Below are 24,489 nucleotides of genomic sequence, written 5' to 3'. Positions count from 1 at the left end.
AGAGCCTCATCCAGCCTGGCCTTGAATGTCTCCAGGGATGGGGCCTCCACCCCCTCTCTGGGCAACCTGGGCCAGTGTCTCACCACCCTCAGTGTAAAGAACTTCTTCCTCATGGCTAATCTAACCCTGCCCTGCTCCAGTTTAAACCATTGCCCCTCGTCCTGTCACTACCAGCACCCGACCGGGTGGAGGAGGCTCCGGCGGAGCCGGGCTGGGGCCAAGGCAGCGTCTCTCCCCTTCTCCTCCTGGGTCACAGACCGGGCAGAAACCAGTTTCAATGACAGTGAATTCCCACCTACAGTAATTGGCTTCTTCTTAGCTCAAGACATACTAATTGGATTTAGTCTGCGCTAGGTGTACGCCAGTGTTCCCGTCTTCTGGGTCAGTAGTATTTTGTTAATAAAAACCAGAAAAAAAAACCCACCTGCTTGCTCCGGCAAAGAAAAAACACGCTTCGGGCTCTGCCCACAAAAACTTGAAATGCAAATACTAGAAGCACTAAACAAGAAGGGTTGGGTTTCTACAAAACATTCCCTTTCTAATTTTACCCTGTCAGCCTTTGTAATTAGCAATTAGTAATACCCAGTTAATCTCCACCTGTTCTATCCGTGAATATGCAGGTTCGAAAGACATGAAGAACAATAAACCCTGCAGTTGAGGGGCAGGAAGAATTCAGCAATTTCCCTCTTTCAATCAGCCCGAGCGTCCGGATTGTTTCAGTACATTCAGAACAAACCTGATTTTTCTTTGACAATGGGAGAACTCAGGAAGTTGTTTCTCCTGCAAAACAAGATTCTAGGAAAAAGCAAATATGTAAATGCTGATTTTTTTTAATTACGCTGATTACTCTGTTTGCCAGCCCACAGTCAGTTCCCCCAGTCATGTGGTTAACGCGCACGTGTGACCGTCCCCATCTGCACATCAGCTCCAACCGAGCTGGACCAAGGCTGAGAGCTGCCGGTGGCGGCTGCAAGGAGAATCCCAGACCGGCCGGGGTTGGCAGGGCCCTCTGGAGATCACCCAGTCCCACCCCCGGCCAGAGCAGGGTCACCCAGAGCAGGTGGCACAGGAACGCATCCAGGCGGGGTTGGAATGTCTCCAGAGACGGAGACTCCCCCACCTCTCTGGGCAGCCTGTGCCAGGGCTCTGCCACCCTCACAGCAAAGAAGTTCCTCCTCATGTTGAGATGGAACTTCCCATGCTCAAGTTTGTGCCCGTTACCCCTTGTCCTGTCCCCGGACACCACTGAAAAGAGCCTGGCCCCATCCTCCTGACACCCCCCCTTTCAGTATTTATCAGCGTTGATAAGATCCCCCCTCAGTCGTCTTTTTTCCAGACTGAAGAGACCCAAGTCCCTCAGCCTTTCTTCATCAGAGAGGTGTTCCATCCCCTCAGCACCTTGGTAGCCCTTTGCTGTCCCCTCTCCAGCAGTTCCCTGTCCTTCTTGACCCGGGGAGCCCAGAACTGGACCCAGTGCTTCAGCTGTGGCCTCCCCAGGGCAGAGCAGAGGGGGAGGATGACCTCCCTCCACCTGCTGGCCGCGCTCTTCTTGATGCCCCCCAGGATGCCATTGGCCTTCTTGTCCACAAGGTCCCATTACTGGCTCATGGTCATCCCGTTGTCCCCCAGGACTCCCAGGTCTCTTTCCACAGAGCTGCTCTCCAGCAGGTCAGCCCCAACCTGTCCTGGTGCAGGGGGTTATTCCTCCCCAGGTGCAGCACCCTGCACTTGCCCTTGTTGAATTCCATAAGGTTCCTCTCGCCCAACTCTCCAGCCTGGCCAGGTCTCTCTGTGTGGCGACACGGCCTTCTGGTGTGTCAGCCACCCCCCCAGCTTTGTGTCATCAGCAAACCTGCTGAGGGTGCTCTCTGTCCCCTCATCCAGCTCATTGATGAATATATGGAACAGGACGGGGCCCAGTACTGACCCCTGGGGAACACCGCTCCTCACTGACCTCCAACCAGACTCTGTGCCCCTAATCACGGCCCTCTGAGCTCTGTCTTTCAACCAGTTTTCAATCCAGAGAGCGGGAGGCGTATCTTGCGTCTGACTGCGTTCTCCTGCCCGCTGAAACAAAAAAAAAAAGAGTAGATTTTTCTGAATCCTGAACAAGAGCAGCACTTGCTCGGGCAGGACGTTCATCGGAAGTTTCGCTATCTGCCAGGCTTCCCTCCACGTGTTTATCATGAATCCGGCCCATCACAAAGCTCTCTAATAAAACACGGATCCTGCAGCAACTGAGCTGTACAAAGCTACACCTCCAAAAGCCTGAATTTCAGGCTGGAGGATCTCCCGTCCTCCCTTCCCCCAAAACGCAGTGCTGAACAGAAATCACAAACATTTTTTTTAATAGACTAGATTATTTTTAAAAATATCAGGCACTGCAGGGAAATCCATACTGTGGAATAAGGAAATAACAATATCCACAGCATCGAGCACAGAAATCACAGCAGAGCCCTCCCCCCACTTTCACGGGGTGTTAAATGTCCCTTAGGAGAGGGGACAGGGGCAGCCCCGAGTCCCTATAGCCGAGGGTGGCCCTGGGGGTGGTAAATGGGTGCATCCCGGTTCCCTGCAGATGGGGGGAGCCCCACAAGCAGGATGTGGCGGGTGCACTGTGGGTGCAGCCCAGGGCCCTATAGCCGGGGCAGCCCCATAGGAAGGCTGTGGGGCCCACACGGGTCCCTATAGCCGGGGCGGCCCCATAGGAAGGCTGTGGGGCCCACACGGGTCCCTATAGCTGGGGCAGCCCCATAGGAAGGCTGTGGGGCCCATACCGGTCCCTATAGCCGGGGCAGCCCCATAGGAAGGCTGTGGGGCCCATACGGGTCCCTATAGCCGGGGCGGCCCCATAGGAAGGCTGTGGGGCCCATACGGGTCCCTATAGCCGGGGCGGCCCCATAGGAAGGCTGTGGGGCCCATACGGGTCCCTATAGCCGGGGCGGCCCCATAGGAAGGCTGTGGGGCCCATACGGGTCCCTATAGCCGGGGTGGCCCCATAGGAAGGCTGTGGGGCCCATACGGGTCCCTATAGTGAGGGCAGCCCCATAGGAAGGCTGTGGGGCCCATACGGGTCCCTATAGCCGGGGCAGCCCCATAGGAAGGCTGTGGGGCTCATATGGCTCCCAACAGTCGGGGCAGCCCCGTAGGAAGGCTGTGGGGCCCATACGGGTCCCTATAGCCGGGGTGGCCCCATAGGAAGGCTGTGGGGCCCATACGGGTCCCTATAGTGAGGGCAGCCCCATAGGAAGGCTGTGGGGCCCATACGGGTCCCTATAGCCGGGGCAGCCCCATAGGAAGGCTGTGGGGCTCATATGGCTCCCAACAGTCGGGGCAGCCCCGTAGGAAGGCTGTGGGGCCGGAGGCAGCGAGGCTCGGGGGCAGCCCCCGCCCCGGGCACCCGCCATGGGGGCCGCCCCGTCGCACACTCACCCGGCCGGTCCCCTCCGTCGCGTCCCGCCCGTCCCCTCGCCTGTCCCGGGGCGGGGCGGGGCGGGGCGGTCGGTGCGCGGCCGGGCGGGGCCCCGCCGCCCCCGCGGCAGGTGCCGGGGCGCAGCATGGCCCAGCGGGGCGGGGGGCCGCTGGCCGAGCGGGCGGCCGAGCTGCGGGTGAGCCGGGACGGGGTCCGGCCCGGAGGCCGAGGGGGGTCCGGGGCTGCCCGCGATGGGGGCCCGGCGGGGAGAGGGGCCGCGCTTGGGTCCGGGCTCGTCCGGGGTGTTCCGGTGGGGCGTGGGGGCCCCCGTTGCCCTGTGAGGGGTCCCCCGTGGGGAGGTGGGTTCTCTGTGGGGCTGCTAGTGAGGTATGGAGCCCACACAAGGGCTCCCCCGTGGGGATGGGGGCGGGCTGTGGGGCCACATGAGGGGCCCCCCGTGGGGATGGGGGCTCTCTGTGGAGCTCCTGGCGGAGCGTGGGGGCCCTGGTGGGGTGTGGGACTGTGTGAGGGGTCCCCCGTGGGGAGGTGGGTTCTCTGTGGGGCTGCTAGTGAGGTATGGAGCCCACACAAGGGCTCCCCCGTGGGGATGGGGGCGGGCTGTGGGGCCACATGAGGGGCCCCCCGTGGGGATGGGGGCTCTCTGTGGAGCTCCTGGCGGAGCGTGGGGGCCCTGGTGGGGTGTGGGACTGTGTGAGGGGTCCCCCGTGGGGAGGTGGGTTCTCTGTGGGGCTGCTGGTGGGGTGTGGAGCCCACGCAAGGGGGCTGCCGTGTGGAAGGGGGCAGGCTGTGGGGCTCCTGGCAGGCCGTGGGGCCACATGAGGGGGTCCCCCGTGGGGATGGGGGCTTTCTGTGGGGCTTCTGGTAGGGTGTGGAGCTGTGTGTGGGGTCCCCCGTGGGGAGGTGGGGCTCTCTGTGGGGCTCCTGGCAGGCTGTGGGGATCCTGGGGGGCCCCTGGTGGGGTGTAGGGCCACGTGAGTGGTTCTCCATGGGGAAGGAGGCTCTCTATGGGGCTCCTGGCAGGGCGTGGGGCTGTGTGGGCCCATATGAGGGATCCCCTGGGGGGGAGTGTGTCTTCCCCGAGGACCCTGGCAGGTGTGGGGCTGGGTGGGGGCTGCCTGAGCAAGGGGAGGCTGGGGGCCGCCATTGCCCCGTCTGCATTCCAGAACAAGATCGTGGACCGGTGCGAGCGGCTCCAGCTGCAGAGTGCGGCCATCACCCGGCACGTGGACCAAGTGCTGCCTGCCAAGGACCAGGCCGTCCTGGTGAGTCCCTGCCCCGTCCCCCGGCGTGGAGCGGAGCCAGCCCCATGGGCTCCCGGCGGAGCTGCTGAGCTCCCGGGAAGCTGGTCAGGCTGCAGGGCATGTCCCCTTCCCACCCCACGGCTGGCGCAGGTGGATGCCAGGGCGCACTTGCGATTCCTGCTTCAGCTGCCTAAAAAACGTACACAAACCATAAACTTCTTGGCGTTGGCGTACAGCCATCAAACGTCCCACTAGGACCAGTGTCTTACCAGCTCTTGATTTTATTTGTGTTTCGCTTTCACCGTTCTTGTGGTGGCTCTTTCTCACTAATAGCGAATACGGGAAGATCTGCTGAGGGATGGGACTCTGCTCCCTCGCAGGTTGTCACTCCGGTACCAGGGTTAGGCCAGGAGGCAGGTTTGGGACCGGTTGTCCCGTTTACCTCTGCTTGCATCATGGTGATTAGTGTGGCTTGGGCTTCATTGAGAGTAATCTTCACGGCTGAGCCCACAGAGAGCTGGCGGAAGCGGTTGGTGCCCGTGTTGGGGTTGCAGCGAGGCTGATGATTCTCCTCTCTCCTTGCTCCGGCAGAACACAGCCAATGCGGCGCGGGAGCTGGTGATCCAGAGGCTGATCTTCGTGGGGAACGCCTGTAAAAATGAAGAGCAGCGGTTGCTGGAAGAGGTGCACGCGGAGGACGAGCGGGCACACCAGAGCATCCTCACCCAGCAGGTGCACTGGACTGAGGCTTTGCAGAAGCTGGCTGCCCTCCGAACCTACCTGGTGGACATGATCACCAACCTGGATGACGAGGGCCTGGTGGTGAGTATTGCTCCTTGTACCTGGGGACAAGTCAGTCACCTCAGAAGTCACCAAGACTTTTTATCATGGGTATGGTAGGACTTCAATATGGTGTCCAGCAGCTTGCTGCACTGACAGCAAGGAGGCAGAGTTGGACAGGACCTAAGTTTGCAGGACTAGCTGAAGGAACCTCCTTCACCCGGTCCTGAGAAGCCCCAGTGGTTTCTCGGTGGTTCCTTGGGCATCTCCTCTGCCCGATTCCGCTTTTGCTTGCAGTGAGGTTCAGGACCAGCCAGGCTCAGGTCTCCATCCTCTTGGCTTGAAGCTGCCAGCTCAGGACAGACCTGCTCTTACAGCAGGCAACTGGGCCACCAGTTTTCTAGTGTTCTGTCTACTTTTAGTCAAAACGTGACCCTTGGGAGCACCTGCAGTTCTTCTTGAAGGTCTGCCCTGTTGTCTGTCATACCTCTATTTGGGATATTTACTGTGCAAAGCTCGGTTCCTTTTCTGGCTATTGAATTGTCTCTGTTCACCCAAGTGATTCCTCCCATTGTAGACAGGAGCGGGTGGGCGTTGCACCTCCGCTTCCTCGCTCTCAGCCTCTGCTTGCCACATGAACTTCGTGAAGAGGGGGGCAGCAGCTCTGCTTGGGAAATGTAACTGATCCCATGTATGGAATGGCTGTTCCTTTGGTGGGAAACGCAGCTTCTGTCCTGCACTGGCGTCTCAGCTGGCTGGGCTGCGGCCTCGCCACGGAGAGCGGAGGTTGGATAGCAAGGGCCATCAGATACCAGTGTCAGGAAACAGCGAGATCCCCAGCTTCTCCGTTCGCCACATAGTGGAAGGAAAATAGGGATTGTACGTTCCCCACCTTGGATTGTTGGTGTTGGTATTTGTGTCTATCAGGAATAGATAGGTGTCATGTCAGAGGAAAGTGAAGGGCACGAGGAGCACCCTGCAGGTCGTAGCTGAGCAAGGGTCAAGTATTTTCCTTCCACTTTGCTAATTGGGCTGTACCTTGAGAACGCGCCATTGCCAGGGGGTACAGAATCAAGTGGGACTGATCAGGAGGTTATCTGACTCCTGGGTTAAGTCCTCTGCAGCTTCACCCCCTCTTGAAAGCTTTGGGGGTGGTTTGCTGCCAGCACAAGGTGTTCTTGCAGCGTGTCCCGGTGGGTTGGGGGAGAGGGGGGACCTCAGGGCCGGGGTTCTCATGCTCTGGGCAAGGCAGGGTGCAGCGGTGAGAGCTCCCAGATGCAGACGGGCTGGTGCCTGTCAGAGGGTATGGAGTCAGAGCTGGTTCTTTTGTGGGTCTGAGACTGTCCACCTGCCTCAGCTCTCCCACACGTTTCCCTTGTGCCAGATGATCCAGCTCTACTTGCGGTCTTCTCCTCTCACCCCACTTATGCGTGCAGTAGGGTGGTGGTCTGGATGCTCCCATGGCCTTTTCCAGCTATTTGTCACCCAGCCACCCAGTCCCACTGCTGCAGCAGGCATTACCCCTAGCTAGATGTGGCAGATGTATCGCCCCCAGCCATTCCCACTCATTTTCTGAGGCAGGGAGTGGAAGGTGCTGCAGCTGAAGAAAATGGGTGTTGAATGCTCACCCTGCTTCCCAGGGCCAGCGCTGGGGTGAGGGGTGGTTTGCCCAGAGAAGCTGTGGCTGCCCCATCCCTGGAGGGGTTCAAGGCCAGGTTGGACGGGGCTTGGAGCAACCTGGGCTGGTGGGAGGTGTCCCTGCCCAGGGCAGGGGGTGGCACTGGGTGGGCTTTAAGGTCCCTTCCAACCCAAACCATTCTGTGATTCTCTGGCTCGGGAAGGAGGACAGTGCTCCCTGGGTGCCGGGTTTGCTGTGCCCCAGCCTGTGTTTGGGATTTCATCTGTGGGGATTTCAGCTGTGATGACTCTTTTTCTCCTTGTCCCCAGAGTGCAGAACAAGAGATCTTCGAGAGGTTAGTACCTGGCTGCTCCTGGGCCTTTCCCTCGCCACCGCTCCGTGCTTGCCTGCACCCCCTGTGGCTCCCATTTGCTATTGCTCCGGCGGCAGGTGACACCCCCTCTCTCCTCCCTCGCACTGCTTTTGTTGAGGACAAGGACAGAGCACAGAGATGCCAACATGGCGTCTCCTCTCTGTTTCACGTGCTGCGCTGCAGCTCAAGACAGAGCATCCCGGCACGTAGAAATGTGTGATGTCTCCCTGGAGGCATTGCGGGATGTGCTGGTCCTTGCTCGGGGGAGACCTTCTCCAGCTCCTTAGTAACTCCACAGGGCTCTCTGGGGGATGGAGCTAGCCTGTCCCAGGCTGTTGGCAGGAGGTAGGATTGTCCACCTTGGAAGCTGGTGTGCTCTGTGCCTGGGGGCTGTGCGGGGGTCTGCTGGCACAGCATCACCTGGAGGAGCAGTGTGCCCAAGCCCTCATGCCAAGCCCAAGCTCCGCACTTGCTGCCTCCTTCCCGGCTTGCAGGGAGGGGAGAACCAAGTGCGGGTGTCAGCGTTTCTGTCGGTCATGATCAGTAACGCTGGGCTGCCCTTCCTTGAGAAGGTGTCTTGGCGGCTGCGTTTTGACAGGCGTTTGTTTCCGTGGCTGCTGCAGGGGTGCTGGCTGGACTCGGCTGCCCAGGGGACTTTTCAGGAGTATTTTTGCCTGGACCCTGCCTGTAGAGAGTAAGAAATTGGCCGCTGCACATCACCCGCTGCCAGTGCCAGTGCCTTTTCTTACAGCCATGAGTTCACGTGTACTGCAGGCCACAGGAACCCAGCAGACCCTTAGTCTCCTTGCCGTGCTGTATGAAACCCCAAGTCCCGGCTTGCTCTGCTCTCGCATCGCCCTTTGCTCTGGCACCCAGGGTTTGTCGATAAAGAGGGAAATCTGATTCTCTCACTGCACCCTGTTCATTGTGCTCCTCTTGTACCTCGACAGCCGCTCTCAGACGCCTTTAATCTGTGTTTGCTGAGCGAGAAGCCTGTTGACTCAGGCTGCTGGGATTTCAGAAGGGACTGTAATCTAAGCCAACCGAAAGTATCGCTTGGGAGGAGGGCGGGGAGTTTGTCCAGAAACCCCTGGTGCAGTTTCGCTGCAACAAGTTTCTCTTGCAACTGCCCCAGCTCATATTTCTTTCCTACTTCCTAGTCATCTTAAATGCTTCCCAGCACTGGTCAATAAGTCATTGTCTTTTGAAATAACTCTTGTTTTCCTTTGCTAGGACAGAGGTGGCAGAGGGAATCTTAGAGCCACAGGAGTCCTCGAAGTTAAACTTTAATCAGACCTGCGTTCAGAGTCCGCTGCTGCATCGACTGTGGGCCTCTGCTGTTCTCTGCTGTGTCACAGGTTGGTGTCTCGCTCAGGTCCCATGCTCTCTGGGAATTCCTGCATGCTCGTTCATGTTGTGCCCAAGAAACATCCTGGTGCTGGGTGAAAACATCCTGATGCTGTGTCCTGCCCAGGACACGGGCATCCTGCCCTCCTCTGCTGTCCCAGCCCCTGCTACTTGCTTAGAGCCCACAGCCGGGGGGCAGCAGCAGCTGTAGGAGGTTTGGGAGTGGGACAGAGACTTGAAGCAGCTGGTTGTGGCTAAGAGGAGAATAGAGGTTTGAAAAGACTGTGTCTTTCATCAGCTCTGTTGATTAACCTCACTTAGTTTCCTGGGTCACATCGCTGGCACTTTCCTGACAGATGCTGCCATAGGAATCTGTCACGGAAATTCCTCTTTACTGCGTTTACCTTTGGCCTGCTGGTGATTTTTTGGTGAACTCACCCACGTGGCGTCTGTGAGATGCTCTGATGTGTGGAATGAGAAGTGAGTAAACGCAGGAGCTTTCTGATCATAAGCTGAAATTGTGGCTGTGCACGAGCTGGTGGTTTGTGGAGACGTTTGTGATCTGGTTCAGCTCTTGCTGTACGGCGAGGTTCCATCGGAGGCGTTTGTCAGGCCAGTGACGTGCTGTGGGTATGGTTTTGCCAGGTTGGTGCCAGCTCTGTTGAGCAGGGAGAGATGTTGTTCTTCCGGCTGTGATCCGCTTGAATAGCTGATTGTGAAATGTTTGCTTTTACTCTTGCTTCCAGGCCATCATTAGAGCGTTTCAAATGCATTTTTTTATTCCTCAAAGGTGGCAACATCCTTCACAATTTGAAAACGTTTGTCCTGTGTGCCACCTCGTGAACAATACCTGGGGTCACCGTCCCAAAGCTCTTGGGTTAACCTTTGATTTTTGCTCATCTCACTCTTGATGCTAATGAGCGAGTTCAGTTTTTCCCTGTTTCCAGGTCCCTCCCCAAGGGATGCGCTTCTGGATTTTATTCCTCTTGTGTTTTCCAGCATTAGCTTGAGAATCTGTGCGCACTGGACAACACCGTCATTTGCTTCTTCTACTGCAAATTCTAGTGTTGCTCTCCCTTTGTGATTCGTTTCCCTCTGTGTTGAGTCTTTGCATGCTGGCAGCCATGCAGACTCCGGCAGTTGTACCTTGGCAAAGTTGAGCAGGTTCTCAGCTGACGTTCAGAGCTGTCAAGTCACACGGGAAGCCTTTCCCTCATTCTCTTTGTTGTGGCGTGGTTTTCTTATGGATTCCTTTCCCAATAGCATCCTTGTCCAATGTAATGACTCTCCGGCATTCGATCCTAGTAGTGGGTCTGTTGGTGCTATTATTAGACTCTGGTTTGTGGGTTTGGGGTGTTTTTGTGGTTCCATTTGAGTGCCGTTATTGCATGCTGAGGATGCCTGTCATATCCACGCTTATCTCACTAGTCCATAGTCCACCCAGGACCTAGCCTTAGTGATTTAATATTAACTGCAGTGGTCCTAACTTCCATTAAGACACAGGAATGTTATGTTTCACTTGGTGGTCCCTCCTCCCAAAGCCAGTCTTGTTTATTTGCTTGAGAAGAGTAAATTCCTAGCCTCTAAAAAAGGATTCTAGTAAATTCTAGCCCTGTAGCCTCTAAAAAAAACTTGGAAACCAACAGGTAAAAGAGCCTGGGAGTGTATTTCACTCTCAAAAATAAACGGGATTCCTTTGATGTCTGCACTTGGCATCCAGGCTTCTGTATCGCTTATGTTTGGGGTTGGCAGCTTCTTCCTGAAACCAAGAGATGATGTAAATCTCCTGGCACCTTTCTGGGAGGGATCTTGGTTCATGGCCACTCGTGTTAGTCCCGCTGAGGGGCAGGTAAGTGGTGATGCTGGCGGGAGACCTGATGGAGGACCCTCTGCAGGGGTGACACGGACTGAAGCTGTCCCAGCTGGCTGAGACCTTGGGCTGCTCCACGGTGACCTTCTGCCCCAGAGACCAGGCCGGGCCTGGATTCCACCTTGGTGCCTAAATCTAGATACAAGGATTTTAATTTCAGGTGTGCGAGTTTGGAAATGGGAACTTGGATTTTTAAAAGTGGTAAAATGTGCTGCAGTTAACACATACGTACTCGACAGAGATGTTAACTGTGTTAACATACGCAGCATCCCTCTTCTCTCTAAAGTGGCAAGGCCACTCCAATGGGTACTGTACACAGAGAAAATACATTTTTGGGGTGAGATGAATTCCTGGTGGAGTTGTTCATCAGAATATATGGGAGTATCTGAGGGCAGATTTGATCATGACGAAACACTTGTCTGTGCGGGAAAATTTGCTGATCTGAATTACTCTGCTGTTACTCTGGCAGCCCTTCCCCTCCCTCAGATGCTCCCCTGTAGCCATAATTCCCCAACGAAGCTACACGGGTGTCATTGGGGTGGTATTTCCTCGTGCAGATGATCCCTGTACATGAACAGCAGAATGCAGCCCCGTACCTAGGTTAGATGTGTGTTGCACAACATGAGGTTTAGTGCCTTTCTTCTGTCAGAAGAAGATAAAGTCTCGTACTGCTCCGTTTTCTATGAATTCATAGCAGTGTTTGGCTTCCTGGAAAGTCAACCTACAAATAGGCAGCGTGAGCAAATACAGCCGCGGAGACCTACGGAGGGCACAGCGTGGCGGGCAGGCACGCTGCAGAGCATTTGGCTGCTGCTCGGTAAAATAAATCATCAGATGAATGCGGTCGTCTGCTTCAGATGGAAGGGGATGTTGTCTTCAGATCCTCTTTCTGCTCGCTCGTGCCCGCAATAGCTTCCACCTAACGTGTGAGCGTGCGCGGCGCTTCCACCTTGTACAAACTGATAATTCAGCCTGTTTGTGTCTCCTGCCCAGGAGCAGCAGGGGGGGTGCAGCACTAGGAATCCCCTCGACTGCTGGTCGGAGGGATGCTGACCTGGGTCCATGTAGGTGTCTGGAGCAGGTCGGGCTCTGGGATGACCCTGTTCAGGCTTAAGCCATAATGGTTTGATTCTCTAAGGGCCTCATCCTGCCATGTGCTGGATGCCGAGCAGAGGCTGGTTGGGAAATACGTGATATGGTGGAAGCCACATGGTGAGAAGCCTCTTGCTGGCAGCAGGGCTGGGAGAGCAAATGACTCACCTGCCCCAGCCTTGTTCCTGTGGCGGTTTAAGAACTCAAATGTGAGGGTGGGGGAAGGCAGGGCAAGGAGGGGCAAGGAGGGGCACCTGCGGGTAGAAACTCACTCTCCCCGTGAGCAGGGGAGTCAGCTGGGCATCAGCTTCTCTTTTATTAGTGAATTTACAGAGTGAGGGGAACACTTGTGTGGTTGTTCAGCACTCACACCCGGTCTGTGGACCTGCTGAGGGTCTGTCACCCGCTGTGCTGGGTGCTGTCAGCCATCCAAAGTGGAGCAGACCCTCAGCACAACCATCCTCTGGCCAGCCCAGCTCTCACCCTGGGCTGCAGCTCGCTGGGTTTGTGCTGTGGCACCCGGGCAGCCCCTTAATTCAGGGCAAAACCAAACAGAGTCATGGCCGTGCTCATCTCCAGTGCCTGGTGCCACCTCCAAAAAGCTCCACCTGCTCCAAAAGGGCCCAGGGTGGGTTGATGAGCGACTTGGGCTTTACAGGAGGAAAGGGATTTCCCCTGCCCAGCCCTCTCCTGTTCTTCCTCATTCCGGTATTACCGGCTTTGCAGGTTTTCTGCCAATGGCCCTGCCGTCCTTGCTGGGGAGCAGAAGTCACCCGCAGTGGGGGTGGGAAGGGACGGGGCTCAGATTTGGGTCTCTCCCAAAAGCGGAATGAACTGAACCTGCTGAGTTGTGTTTTGTGGGGATTTGGGCCAGGGTCGGAGTAAAACGATCTTCTCTGACTCTGCAGGACTTCTAGTGGAAGGCTGGAGAGGTGAAATCTGGGCTTTGAGGAATTTCTGCCTTGTTCTGGCCCTGGATTGAGAGGGGAGGCTGTGGGGAGCTCGAGCCACAGACACTGTGCCACCCCGGGGGAGCAGACTGTGTCTCGGATGGCTGTGACCTTGTTGAGCGGTTCAGACAGGGGCCACCGGCCACTGCTCACTGTGTGGCTTCTCTTGCAGGCTCACAGGAAATTCACATTGATGAGAAAACCATCAGCCCCCACCTCAGCCTGTCAGAAGACAAGAAGACCCTCACATTCAGCCCCAAGAAAGCGAAGGTGGACTTGGACTGCCCCGAGCGGTTTGACCACTGGCCCAATGCTTTGGCTACTGAGGCTTTCCACTCGGGAGTCTGTGCGTGGAAGGTCAGCGTGGAGAAGAGCTGTGCCTACAAGCTGGGGGTTTGCTACAGCTCCCTGCCGCGGAGGGGCTCTGGCACCGAAGTTCGCCTGGGCTTCAATGCCGCCTCCTGGGTCTTCTCGCGCTACGACAAGGAGTTCAGGTTCCTGCACGCCGGCCAGCCGCAGGCGGTGGAGCTGATCCGCTCTCCGGCCGAGATCGGGGTGCTGGTTGACTTTGCGGGAGGAGAGGTGCTCTTCTACGACCCCGATTCCTGCACCATCCTCTTCTCCCACCGGGAGACCTTCGCGGAGCCCCTCTATCCCGTCTTTGCTGTGGCGCACCAGAGCATCTCGCTGGTCCAGTGAGCCAAGCATTGCACTTGCTGCGGGGTGAACATACAATTGTATATGCAGTGACTGTATATACGCTATACATGGGGGAAAGGAGCCCAGACAGGGCTGCTGGCTTGTGTACAGTGGTGTTTAGACAAGACCTGCCTTCAAACTACGTCTGTTCTTCACGTGTTTTACGGCAGCTTTCCTCTCCCCCTGTGTTGGCCGTGCTGGGGCGAGTGCTCAGGGTAACGCCTGGCTCTGCCGGCCACTTTTGGGTCAATCACTGAATTCCTCTCTGACCAAGGGCAGCTTTCCAGCCTGACGGTGGGCTTTAGAAAACAGGAGAAATACTAAAAGATGTGTTTGGAGGAGCTACATGGAAGGGAACGTCACTGGGACACAGCTGGAGACACGCTTTTGGGAGGAGCCACCCCATGCCACAGCAGGGACACGGTGGGGGGCTGTCACCCCTGGGGAACCCACGTGGGGCTGTGGGGCCCATGGAGGAGCAGAGGAGTAAGAAACAAGGAGCAGCAGAGAGGAACCCAACCTGAGCTGCTCCTCGCTGCCGAAGGGAGTGTGACATGGCAGAGACATGGGGAGCAGGCGGGGGGGAAGGAGGGGTGTTGGACTGCAACTGAAGCAGGGAGAAGGGCAGGAGAGGTGTTTTCTTAACTCTTTAAAATTTCTCTTTATTTCTCAATACTCAAATCAGTAATGCAAAGTTTATGTTGATTGGCAATACATTAAATTAAGTGAAATTCCCCCACTCCAGCCTGTTTTGCAGGCCACCGCTGTCGGGAAGAGGGGGACGCTGCCCGTCCCTCCCCCAGAATGAACCTTCTGGAGCACAGCTTGACCCAGTCCCCGCTCTACTGGGGGAAGACCCCACCGCTGAGCCTCTTCCATAGTGTTTTTAGAGAGATGAAGTACATCAGCAGCAACACTGAGTGTGTCAGATACATTTTATTGTATGGACACCCCTCCTGCTCCGCGGGCAGCTGCTCCCTGTGCTCAGAAGAGTTCGCTTCTGTTCCCTGCACAACCGGCAGCACGAAATCCATGCCAGGACTGGTTCAGTGCTCAGGTCCTCCTGTGAAACGCAGCTACCCCTTCTCGATAAGGGTCAGGAGGTGGCTGAGCGTGGGCAGGACATGCTCAGGGGGCACCTCCGGCTCAGCGCTCTGCCCGGCGGCCCGCAGCAGAAATCCATGCATGCCCACGGCTCGGGCTGCCCTGTAATCCCGGGTGTAGTCATCCCCTACATGAGCCACCTGCTCTGGGGGGACCCCACCGAGGTGCAGGGCTTTCTGGAAGATCCTCCCATCTGGCTTGGCGAAGCCTGTCTCCTCAGAGGTGAGGACAAATTCAAAGTGGTGCCGCAGGTTGCACTGGGAGAGGATTTTTTCCAGCCGGTTGTCAAAGTTGGAGACGACCCCCATACGGAAGCCGCGCTGGCAGCACTGGCTCAGGGTCTCGCCGGCTCCTGGCAGCACCTCCCAGTTACCAGCGCTGCAGAAGTCATGGTAGAGGTTTTCCGCCATCAGCGTTATGACTCCCTCTTTGTGCACACCTGAGAGCCTGAAGGTCTGTTTGACCACGTCGACCCACCACTGCTGGGAGCTGAGCCCCCGGCCCTGGCCGTAGTTGGGGAATAGCCGGCTCTGGGCTCCGTACGCCTCCCGGAATGACCTAGTGAGAGCCTCTGGCTGCACCCGGATCCCGTGTGCCCAGGCCTCGGCCGCGTAGCTCTCCCCCACTGGCCGCCGCAGCCGCAGCAGCGTATCCTTCACGTCCCACGTCAGGAAGCGAAGCCGGAGCATGGCTTCAGCAGGAGCCTGGAGCAAACGGGGGGAGCCGGGGGCTCTGCTGAGCGGGAGCCGGTGCCCAGTGTGGATCAGAGAGTGTGGGCGCCGGCCCTCTGACCATGTCACACACACTGCTGACAGCGGCCCACCGCGGGGGGCTCAGGCCCCCTCTGGGGTCTGCACGGAGAGGTGGAGGGGAGGGAAGGCCCTGCTCCGATTCCCGGGGGGTAAAATCTCCCAGGCCGGCGCAGCTGCACCCCCTTCACCCCCCCCTCCCCCCCGTGGGTGCTGCTGCGGGGCCCTGCGCGGGGGCTGCTGGGGGCACCCGGGGCTGTACCCACAGTGTGTGCGGTGGGGTACGGGGGGCACCCGGAGCTGTGCCCGGGGTGCCTCCAGTGGGTGTAGGGGGGCAGGGGGCTGGGGCACCCGCAGTACCGGGGATAGGAGAACGAGCGCCCGGGGCTGTACCCGGGGTGGATGTAGGGGGGGGCGCCCGCGGCTGTGCCCGGCGTGGGTACACGGGGGCCACGCAGGCGCGGGGTGTCCCCGGGGCTCCGGGGCGGGTTCCCGGCGGGGGGAGGCGGCCAGGCCGGGGGTACGCGCGGTCCCCGGGCGCCCCCAGCTCCGCACTCACCGGCGCCGCTCCCCGGAAGCCCCGCCCCGTGCCCCGGAAGCCTCCCCCCACACCCCCCGGAAGTTCCGCCCTCAGGCCCGTCCCGCCGCCGCCGCCTCCTCCCTCATCCAGCGCAGCAGCTGCGGCGCGAAGTAGGTGATGATGGCGTCGGCCCCTGCGGAGAGACGAGAGGCTGGAGCCGCCCCGGGGGGACGAACCGGGCCGGGGTCGGGGTCGGGAGCGGGTCCCGGGACCGCCCCGCCTCACCTGCGCGCCTGAACGCCGTCACCGCCTCCCTGACGGCAGCCTCCAGGCTGAAGGCCCCGGCCTGGGCCCCGTGCCACAGCATGGCGAACTCCCCCGAGACGTGGTACACGGCCAGCGGGTGCGTGGGGTGCTGCGGGGAGCGGCGGGTGGGGAGGTCAGACACCCCTCCCCCCACACCCCGGTGCTCCAGCGCCCACCCCAAGGTGCAGAACCACCAGTCGCAGCCCCTCCACTTTGGCTGTCCAAACTGGCCATCCCAGACACACGCCTCTCCTCACCCTCCTCCTCCAGGGACACCCCGTGCCCTCAGGGCCACGCAGAAAGAGCTTACTCGGGCCTTCACGTCCCTCACGAGGTCCAGGTAGGGCATCCCCGGCTTCACCATCAGCATGTCCGCTCCCTCGCGCACGTCCCGGTCCTGTGACGGGAACACACATGCAACCCCCCCCCAGGTAGAAGAACATTTTCCAGCAAGTCCGCAGTTGTTTTTCCCCAGAAGTTCTGACCTGGCGTTGGTTTTCCCAGGAGGGATGACTGAAGGGTTTGGTGAGCCCCTAATGCCACAGGAGCCCCCGCTGGGCTGTGATGGGGGAGAGTCAACGCTTCCCTCACCAGAGGCACAGTGCCTGGGAAAAGCTGGTGGCTGCGTGTCCCTGCACCCGACACCCCAAGCCACAGCGGGGTGTGGGGTCACCACCTCTGCAGCTCCCAGGTCCCACGCTGGGGACCAGCTCTCTGCCAGGCTGACGGGCCTCATGTTTCCCTTGCTTGGAGAGGGGGAAGACACTTGACCGTTTTGTGGACGTGCTTCCTACCCGCTTTGGACTCCCAACACCCCTGGGCTTGCACTCCCCAAACCCTGCTGCACAGGGTGTGCAGGCTTGTCACCTGGGCACCCCGTGAGGGTTTTCCAGTCCCCACAGATGTAAACACACAACCCTTGGTGCTGCCCGAGACAGCCCAGCCCCGGCCCACTCACCACAGCACGCATCGCCAGGCCCCTGGCGCCCGGGGGCAGCTGGTAGCATCGCCTGTCTCCAAAGGCGGGTTTGGATAGTGCAGCATCCCTGGGGACAGGCAAGGCAAGGGATGAGGACCAGCACAGCTCCCTGCGCCTCTTACCTCATAGAGCTTCAGAAACTTGAGGGCAGACTAGGACAAGCGCCTGAGCCATTGGGGACAGGAAAAGGGGGTCTCTCCTGACCCGCCTCAGTGCCCTAGGATCACGCTGGGAGGTCCGACAGGCCCAGGCTGGCCCTGGGAGCCGTGTTTCAACACCCGCTGCCCTCCCCATGCCCAGAGTCTGGGGTAAAATTGTGTCAGATGTTTTCCTTTTGCTCTTTTCCAAGACAGGTCCCTCAGGGATGCCCTGTCAGGGTCAGGCCGTTCTTGGGATGAGGTCTAATAGCTGACCGAGCTGAGCCTTGTCCCTAAAGCCACCCCTGGGGCAACACCAGCTCCCACAGCTCCCCTCTCCACTGCTCCTGGCAGCTCCCTCCCTGCCTGCCTTGCCACCAGCACCCAGGACAAGCATGTGAAGGGGTGGGAGGGAAGATCACCCAGATGATCTTCCCACCAGCCAGCCTCTCCTGGGCAAGGTACATTTGTCTCCCTTTTGCACCAGGAAGTAGGTGGAGAGCACTCCAAAGTGACCACTGTGGTCACAGCTGCGGCCCAGGCTCTGGCTGAGCCCCTTTCCAAAATAACTCTCCGTGGACGCGTCTCCTGGAGCTGGCTGGGGATACTCCCAGCTGAGGGACAGACCCACCTGAAGGGACCGTAGAAGCACGAAGCAAACTTGGCGCTGTAGCTCATCACCGAGACCTGCAGAGGAGAGTGGAGCCATGAGGGACAGAAGCTCGGTGCTGCATCGTGGCACCGGGGCAGTAGTGATTCCCTCCCACAACTGTTTTATACTCTGCCCCACATCCTCCTTCCCCTGCCAGAGGGCTGGCACCTTGCTGTCCCCGTGTCCAGCCAAGGACATTCCCTTCCTGTCTGCACAGGGGCAGGGAAATGCCTGTGGTACATCCTGGGCAACGTGGGGGTTTGCTTCTCCCACCACTTGCCCAGGTCCTGTTGCGGTGCAGCCTCCCCGTGGACGTCGTTCCTGCCTTTGGCACACGCAGATCCCGAGCTCACCTTGTTGCCCAAGTCGTTGGAGATCAGCGCCGCCTTTATGGCCGCGATGCGCCCATCCATCATATCTGAGGGGGCAACGATGTGGCAGCCTGCGGAGAAAGACCAGAGACGCCGGGAAGTGCCCGAGGCTGTGACTGCCTGCAGGAGGAGGTGACCCCAGGGCCAGAGGGGCCGTGGGTGCCTGTGGCTGTGCTGGGGCCAGCTCAGAGGAAAAGCAGTCCCAGCTGGAGCCGGGCCCAGTTTGCTTTTGGGCCTGCTGAAAGCAAGAATGGGCAAGTCTGCGAAAGTTGGGCTCGGGTACCAATGCCAGGAGACTCCCCACCTGCTTTGGCGTAGGCCAGTGCCACTTCTGCCAGCCGCTGGCAGCTGAGCTCGTTCTGGATTGTGCCATCTTCACGCAGGATGCCTAGGAGACAAACCCGGGGTCAGGCGAGGGGCTGGACGGCTGGTTGCCTCGGTCCCTAGGGAGGTTCTCGCTACACAGATGCTCAGAACAACAGCGGGGAATGTGTTAATAGAGCTGGGTCAGAACCAGGAGACCAAGGACGCATCCCTCCAGGACAGGACACAACACCTGGGTGCTCTGGGGAAGGGCAGACAGCGATGGGGGACACAGACAGGTGCTCAGACAAATTCAGATGGCCCGGGACTCAGAGCCTTAAGCACCCGTGCCTCCCACCCTGCTGTCAAAACCAGCTCTCCCAGGCTAAACTGTACCAGTGCTGGGAGCCAAGTCACGGGGCAGGAGCTGGGCAGGCCCCACCAGCACCCAGAGCTCCTCAGCCAGAACCAGCAAACTGCCGGAGATTCCGGTGCCAGGAACCTTCCCGAGGAGCAGCCCCGGACCCCAGGCTGTGCACTCACCGCAGTGCCCATGGGAGGTGTAAGGGCACAAGCAGACATCGCAGGCGATGAGCAGCTCTGGGAAGGTGGAGCGGATCTTCTTGATTGCCTGGATGGCAGGTGTGTCCTGCGCATCAGCAGCGGAGCCTCTCTCATCCTGTGGGAAGAGAAATGCCTCAGCCAAGGGCCAAGGCCAAGGCCAAGGGCCTCCCACCAGTAACTTGCCCAGGTAACATTTTCTAAGCTGTAAGATCCTGTAGCGCAGGGTGGTGTGACCACCAACGATGGAAAAGGGCGATGGAGCAGTGCCTCTGAGCAGCGAGTGCAGGTCTTGGGGCCTCCCGCAAGAGCTCTGGGAGCTTTTTGGGTGTCACTACAGCCTCTCATCCCTGTCCTGCTCTCCTGAGCAGGGTGCAAGCACATCCAGAGACGCTGAACAGCTGCTGTTTGATCAGGAGACCCCCTGGCCCCATGTGGCTCTCCCACACCCCTGTGGCTACCCCAAGCACCCTGCCACCACCACGCACACTGACCTTGTGGACCTTGCTGGGCACCCCAAAGATGAGCACACACTTCAGACCGTCCTCGATGAGGGGACGCAGCATCCCCTCCAGCTTGTTGACGCCGTACCTGAGAAGAGCACAGCAAAGGGGGCTGCCAGGCACCCAGACCTGCTCCCTGGGGCAAGCTGGTCTGTGACCTGGCTGCTGGTCTGTGAGCGATCCAGCATCCACGCCAAGCAGCAGCTGGAGGTGTTGCCTGAACACTGGGAGGAACAATCCAGGACCTTATCTGGGGCTACATGAGCGTTATCTACCCAGCATGGACACTCTCTGCTCTGAAAGGATGAGCATGCCCTGCCCTTGGATCCCTTATCTCGGCTTCCCCGTTGCAGATCCATCCCACCTCCCCACAGGACCATCCCCCTGGGGCCTCTCTGACCACAAGTGTGCTAACGTGGCAGCAGATGAAGACGGGAGCTGCCAGTCCAGCGAGATCTAATGCAGGACCAGAGCCCGTGTCCTTGCACAGGTTTTCTAGCTGCTGTTGGAAACCCTGTTCACTTCCAACTTCCCTGCGTGCCCAGCCCACAACGTGCGAGTGCTCTGGGACATCAGGAGACCTTGGCACCATCCCTGCCAGTACTGGTGCTTTCCCAGCATCCCCAGTATGATTCCCTCCATTTCCATGGTGGATGAATGCTCTCGCCCTGCCTGATGCTGGGGGATCCCCAAGGCAGGGACCAGAAAGGTTGGAAGTGTTGCCCCTGGCCCACACTCATCTCAGGCTGTACATCAACCCTGCTCGGGCACGGGGCATGGCAGCCACTGGCACGCAGCTTGGTGGGGCTGGCTTCTTACCTGGCTTGTCCAGGGAGGCTGGGGATCGGCTCCACTGCATCAGGGCTGTCACTGCAGGAGGTGGATGGGACAGAGACGTGAGGACTTGGCATGAGAAGGAAGCCCCTACCCCAGGTTTGTCCACAGGGAATCTTCTGGGAAATCCGAACCTATCTAAGAGCTCAGGGAGCACTTAGGCCACTCAACCTGAGCTTGGTCCATCCCTAACCCAGAGAGCCAGGGCTCACTCACGTGACAAAAATGGGGTAGATGAGGTTGGAGGCATCAAAGGTGGTTGCCGTACACTGCCAGGAGCGCAGCACCGGGTGGAAGTAGCCGCTGTGAAGAACGGAGTCTGCCTGCATCTTGGGTGTTTGCTAGGAGGCTGTGGAAGGAGGCTCTGAAACACCAAAAGAAACCAGCAGCTGGTTAGCGGCGGTGTCCAGGTAAGACACGGCTATCGGTGCACGCGAGGAGGGGGCTGAGATCCAGGCAGCCACCGCAGGACCGTCCCTGTCCCGCTCCGGGCACACGCGGGGAGCATGAGCTGCACCCAGCCAGTTCAGCCCCACTCTGCCCCGCGCCGGGCGGGTGTCGCAGGACCCCGCAGCAGCAGACACAGCAAGGCTCTCCCCGTCAATGGGGATGATGCCGATTCCTCCCCACAAAACCTCCCAATTCTGTGTGTGAAACCACCAATTCACAGCCACCAGCGTCCTCCTGCAGCAGAGCCACCTTCACACGGATCAACACTACCACCCTCCTCAGGCTCCGTCTGTTTTAGCTCATGTAAGTGTACCAGCAGTTTTCTAATGATCGCTTAATGCATTTTACTTGTGCTTAACGCTGTCTAATTGCGTGATACAGCTTTTTTATACAGAGTAGTCAAAAGCTGCCCTGCACAGCACAAAGTCTTTGTGGCCACAGTGGAAAGGTGCCGTGGAGGATGACTATGGGCACTGGATGAGAGGTGCAGGATCATCCTGAAGTTACCAGGGCTACGAACCCTGCGGTCACACAGCTCCGGTGGCCACTTACTGCTGGATAAAGAAAACTTGGGAGTTCATAGAATCACAGAATGGTTTGGGTTGGAAGGGACCTTAAAGATCATCTAGTTCCAACCCCCCTGCCCTGGGCAGGGACACCTCCCACCAGCCCAGGTTGCTCCAAGCCCCGTCCAACCTGGCCTTGAACCCCTCCAGGGATGGGGCAGCCACAGCTTCTCTGGGCAACCTGGGCCAGGGGCTCACCACCTTCAGAGTGAAGAATTTCTTCCTGGGTGGGCAAAACAGATTTCAGGGGTAACAAAGAGCAATTACCCAAAATACATAAATCAAGTGTTAGCTATGTTATTGTTGCAACTTCTCCTGTAGCAATATTTTCTGCTTATGTAACAGTTATATCTAGTAATAATTCAGCGATTAGACCATTAACATTTAAGTTTCCACTTGCACTAAATTCTCACCAACGTGTGGTTGGTGAGAGTGCGATGGAAGGGGCCGGGGGAAGGCGGCTCACAGGGGACCAGGCATTTGGCTGCGGCACAGAAGAGAGCAGCCGTTACGGCCGGGACGCCCGGGGAGCCGCAGCCTGAACAACGAACTGTTTGTACGGAGAGGCTTCGAGGGCTGCTGCTGGCGGCACGCGGGGCCGCATCCCACCAACGCCCCGTGCAGAGGAGCCGGGGGTGTCCCGCGAAACAAACAGCAAAGTCCTGCTGGCCCCCTCCAGAGGGAGGCGGGCAGGAGGAGACGGGCTGCTGAAAGAGCAGGTGGAATTCCTCCACTGGCACCCCCGGGCAGGGCGTCCCACGGGAGACAGGGAGGACACAAGGATGGGGCCCATCTCAGTGGAGCAGCCCCATGGTCCCCGGTCCCATCCCAGGAGGGACTCCCCAGCAATGAACCTCCGTTCCCCATCTCTCTCCGGAGCGCAGACGCGGCTCCCACAGCATCCCAGGATGCAGGCCAGGGGAGAAAGTTCTACACCAGCACTTGCGACAGCAGTCAGCCACGGAGCCGGGCAGGACATGGCCCCATTCTACCGCAAAACTTTTAATTTGAGGTGTTCACCTATTTTATATGCTCAAGACCTTTCAGATATTCCAGTGCTGAGCCAAGTTCTCATTCTTGGCACAGGCCGCCCCTGTGCATGGGGCACTTGTAATATAAGGGCATCGCGTTCAGTCCAGCAGTCTTGCATCCCCAGCGATTACCTCTACTTGGGAATAGGGAAAAAGGCACCTCTCAATTTCTTACAGGCTTATATGTTTAAAAACACTGTATAAAAAAAATCAGACAGTGCTTGCAGGGTATGCAGACCAGCTGACCGGCACGCTGGCAGTGTCACAGCGTCACTTGGCAAGTAATTTTTAGCCCTGGAAAGCTGCCGCACTAGTCCTTACTCGCGGGGAAGGGGACAGCCCTCGGGAGAACTGGAGTCGGCAGCCCCAGCACAGCGGCTGGGCTCCGGGCTGGGCTCCAGTGGGCTCCGGGCTGGGCTCCAGACTGGGCTCCGGGCTGGGCTCCGGGCAGGCAGAGATCGAGAACAAAAGGCTCAGTGAACAAAACCCATCTCGAGAATCCAAAAAATGTGTTCAATAGTTAATCCCACAGGAGGAAGGGGAGGGGGGCCGGGCTGGGACCAGAGGCACCTGATGCTGTATGGGACAGATAGAGGGCACCGCTCCAGAAACTGCCCTCTCCGGGGAAGGAGGAGCTGGCACCCGGCGGAATTGCAGAGCGGAGATAACGGCCAGGACGGGTGGGCCCTGGCGCAGCACCCGTCTGCGAGGCCAGGGCAGCCAGGGCCTCCTTATGAGCCCCACGTGCAGAAGCTGTCCCCTGCCCAGGGACACAGGCTCCCCCGGCCCGTGCAGGGCACCCGGTGGGACAAGGACACCGGGGTCTTACGGCCGCAGAGCCACCGTGTGCCCCACGGCTGCCCGACGGCAGGGATGCACAGCAAGGACAGTGAGTGCCGCGATAAGGGGATGATGCACCGCATATTTTATACCCTAAAATGGGGCTGTTTCCCCCCAAAGGCCCCCTTAGAGCTCCCAGCAGAGCACACGTGCCTCTTCCTCCATCATTAAAGGCCCAAATCCCTATTTCTAAAGCAGTTTGCTTCACACACACCAGAGCATCGGTGAGGAGGAGTTTAAGAACAGCCCTGCAGCTCCCTCCCGAGTGAAGGGCTCCGCAGCAGAGCGGTTCCACTGTCGCTCCTCCACGCCGGGACCGCTCCAGGACCAAACCCGCGGCACCCCAACCCGCGCCTTTGCCCACGGTGTCCCCGGGCACCTCGCTGCCTTCGAGGAGAGTGAAGCGGCAGCAAAAGGAGAGACCCCAGGCACACGCTGCCCTCCCTCCCCTTTGCACCAGCATGAAGGAACCAAACTTAGCGGAGGGGCCGAAGCCCGACCCGGCGCAGGCCGAGGGTGAGCGGCAAAGCTGGTGACCGCCCCATGAGCCAGGCACTGCCCGATGACTGCTGAGACACGGGGAAGCCGCTTTCCAGCATTTTAGGACGCGGAAACAGTCCACAATTATTTACCTGAAGTCCTGGAGACACGCAAGCTCCCAAAAATCCCAGGTGGGAACGGGGATGGATTGGTGCGCAGCAGGAAAGCGCAGCTCCCTGGGGAAGACAACGGAGCTGCGGGTTAATTAACAGTCGCTAACAAAGGTCAAGACGTCAGAGCCGATTTCATCTTCCAGGCGGGATCTGGAAATGGGGATGCTCCCGGGGGGGCGGTGGTGGTGTCTGTACACCCCAGGGGGAGCGGGGTGTCAGCCTGCTGGGTGCTCTCCCCACGGTAACCGCCGGTTACCGAGCGAAAACCCTGCGTTACGGAGGGCTGCCCTTGCTGTCCGCCCCCGAGCCTGCAGAGCCGGGCCCTGCCCCTGCAACCCTCCCGATCCCCGGCCTCCGCGCAACCCTACAAGAGGCCGGGGTCGGGGACCGGGGACCGGAGCCGGGGCGGTCGCCCCGGCTCCGGTTCCCCGGTCCCCGACCCCGGCCCCGGCGACTCACCGACCGCCGCGTCCCGCTCCGTCCGTGGGACTCTGCCCCGGCAGCTCGTGTGATTTGCATAACCCCGC

General features: G+C 59.0%; 3 protein-coding genes across 3 annotated transcripts; 1 reads left to right on the top strand and 2 right to left on the bottom strand.

The window, feature by feature from the left end:
- Positions 1–3,506: 3,506 nt before the first annotated feature.
- Positions 3,507–13,545, top strand: BSPRY (B-box and SPRY domain containing). The gene is made up of 6 exons (XM_074608574.1): positions 3,507–3,608; positions 4,597–4,695; positions 5,266–5,496; positions 7,402–7,427; positions 8,679–8,803; positions 12,877–13,545. The coding sequence occupies exons 1-6, from the start codon at positions 3,558–3,560 to the stop codon at positions 13,401–13,403; spliced, it is 1,059 nt and encodes a 352-aa protein (XP_074464675.1). The 5' UTR covers positions 3,507–3,557; the 3' UTR covers positions 13,404–13,545.
- Positions 13,546–14,320: 775 nt separating this feature from the next.
- On the bottom strand, positions 14,321–15,196 carry HDHD3 (haloacid dehalogenase like hydrolase domain containing 3). The gene has a single exon (XM_074608576.1). It carries the CDS (start codon positions 15,194–15,196, stop codon positions 14,480–14,482), a length of 717 nt encoding a protein of 238 aa, XP_074464677.1. The 3' UTR covers positions 14,321–14,479.
- On the bottom strand, positions 14,321–24,489 carry ALAD (aminolevulinate dehydratase). Its single transcript, XM_074608575.1, has 13 exons — positions 24,422–24,489; positions 23,942–24,025; positions 20,639–20,786; positions 20,408–20,458; positions 19,580–19,676; positions 19,068–19,203; positions 18,526–18,609; positions 18,204–18,292; positions 17,830–17,885; positions 17,041–17,128; positions 16,393–16,479; positions 16,062–16,191; positions 14,321–15,969 (listed from the first exon to the last, which is right to left on the bottom strand). The coding sequence occupies exons 3-13, from the start codon at positions 20,749–20,751 to the stop codon at positions 15,887–15,889; spliced, it is 1,014 nt and encodes a 337-aa protein (XP_074464676.1). The 5' UTR covers positions 20,752–20,786; positions 23,942–24,025; positions 24,422–24,489; the 3' UTR covers positions 14,321–15,886.

This window comes from Larus michahellis, chromosome 15, assembly GCF_964199755.1.
Source record: "Larus michahellis chromosome 15, bLarMic1.1, whole genome shotgun sequence".
Classification (NCBI taxonomy): domain Eukaryota; kingdom Metazoa; phylum Chordata; class Aves; order Charadriiformes; family Laridae; genus Larus; species Larus michahellis.
The sequence above is the reverse complement of the archived record's forward strand: the minus strand, read 5'-3'. Positions and strand labels throughout refer to the sequence as shown.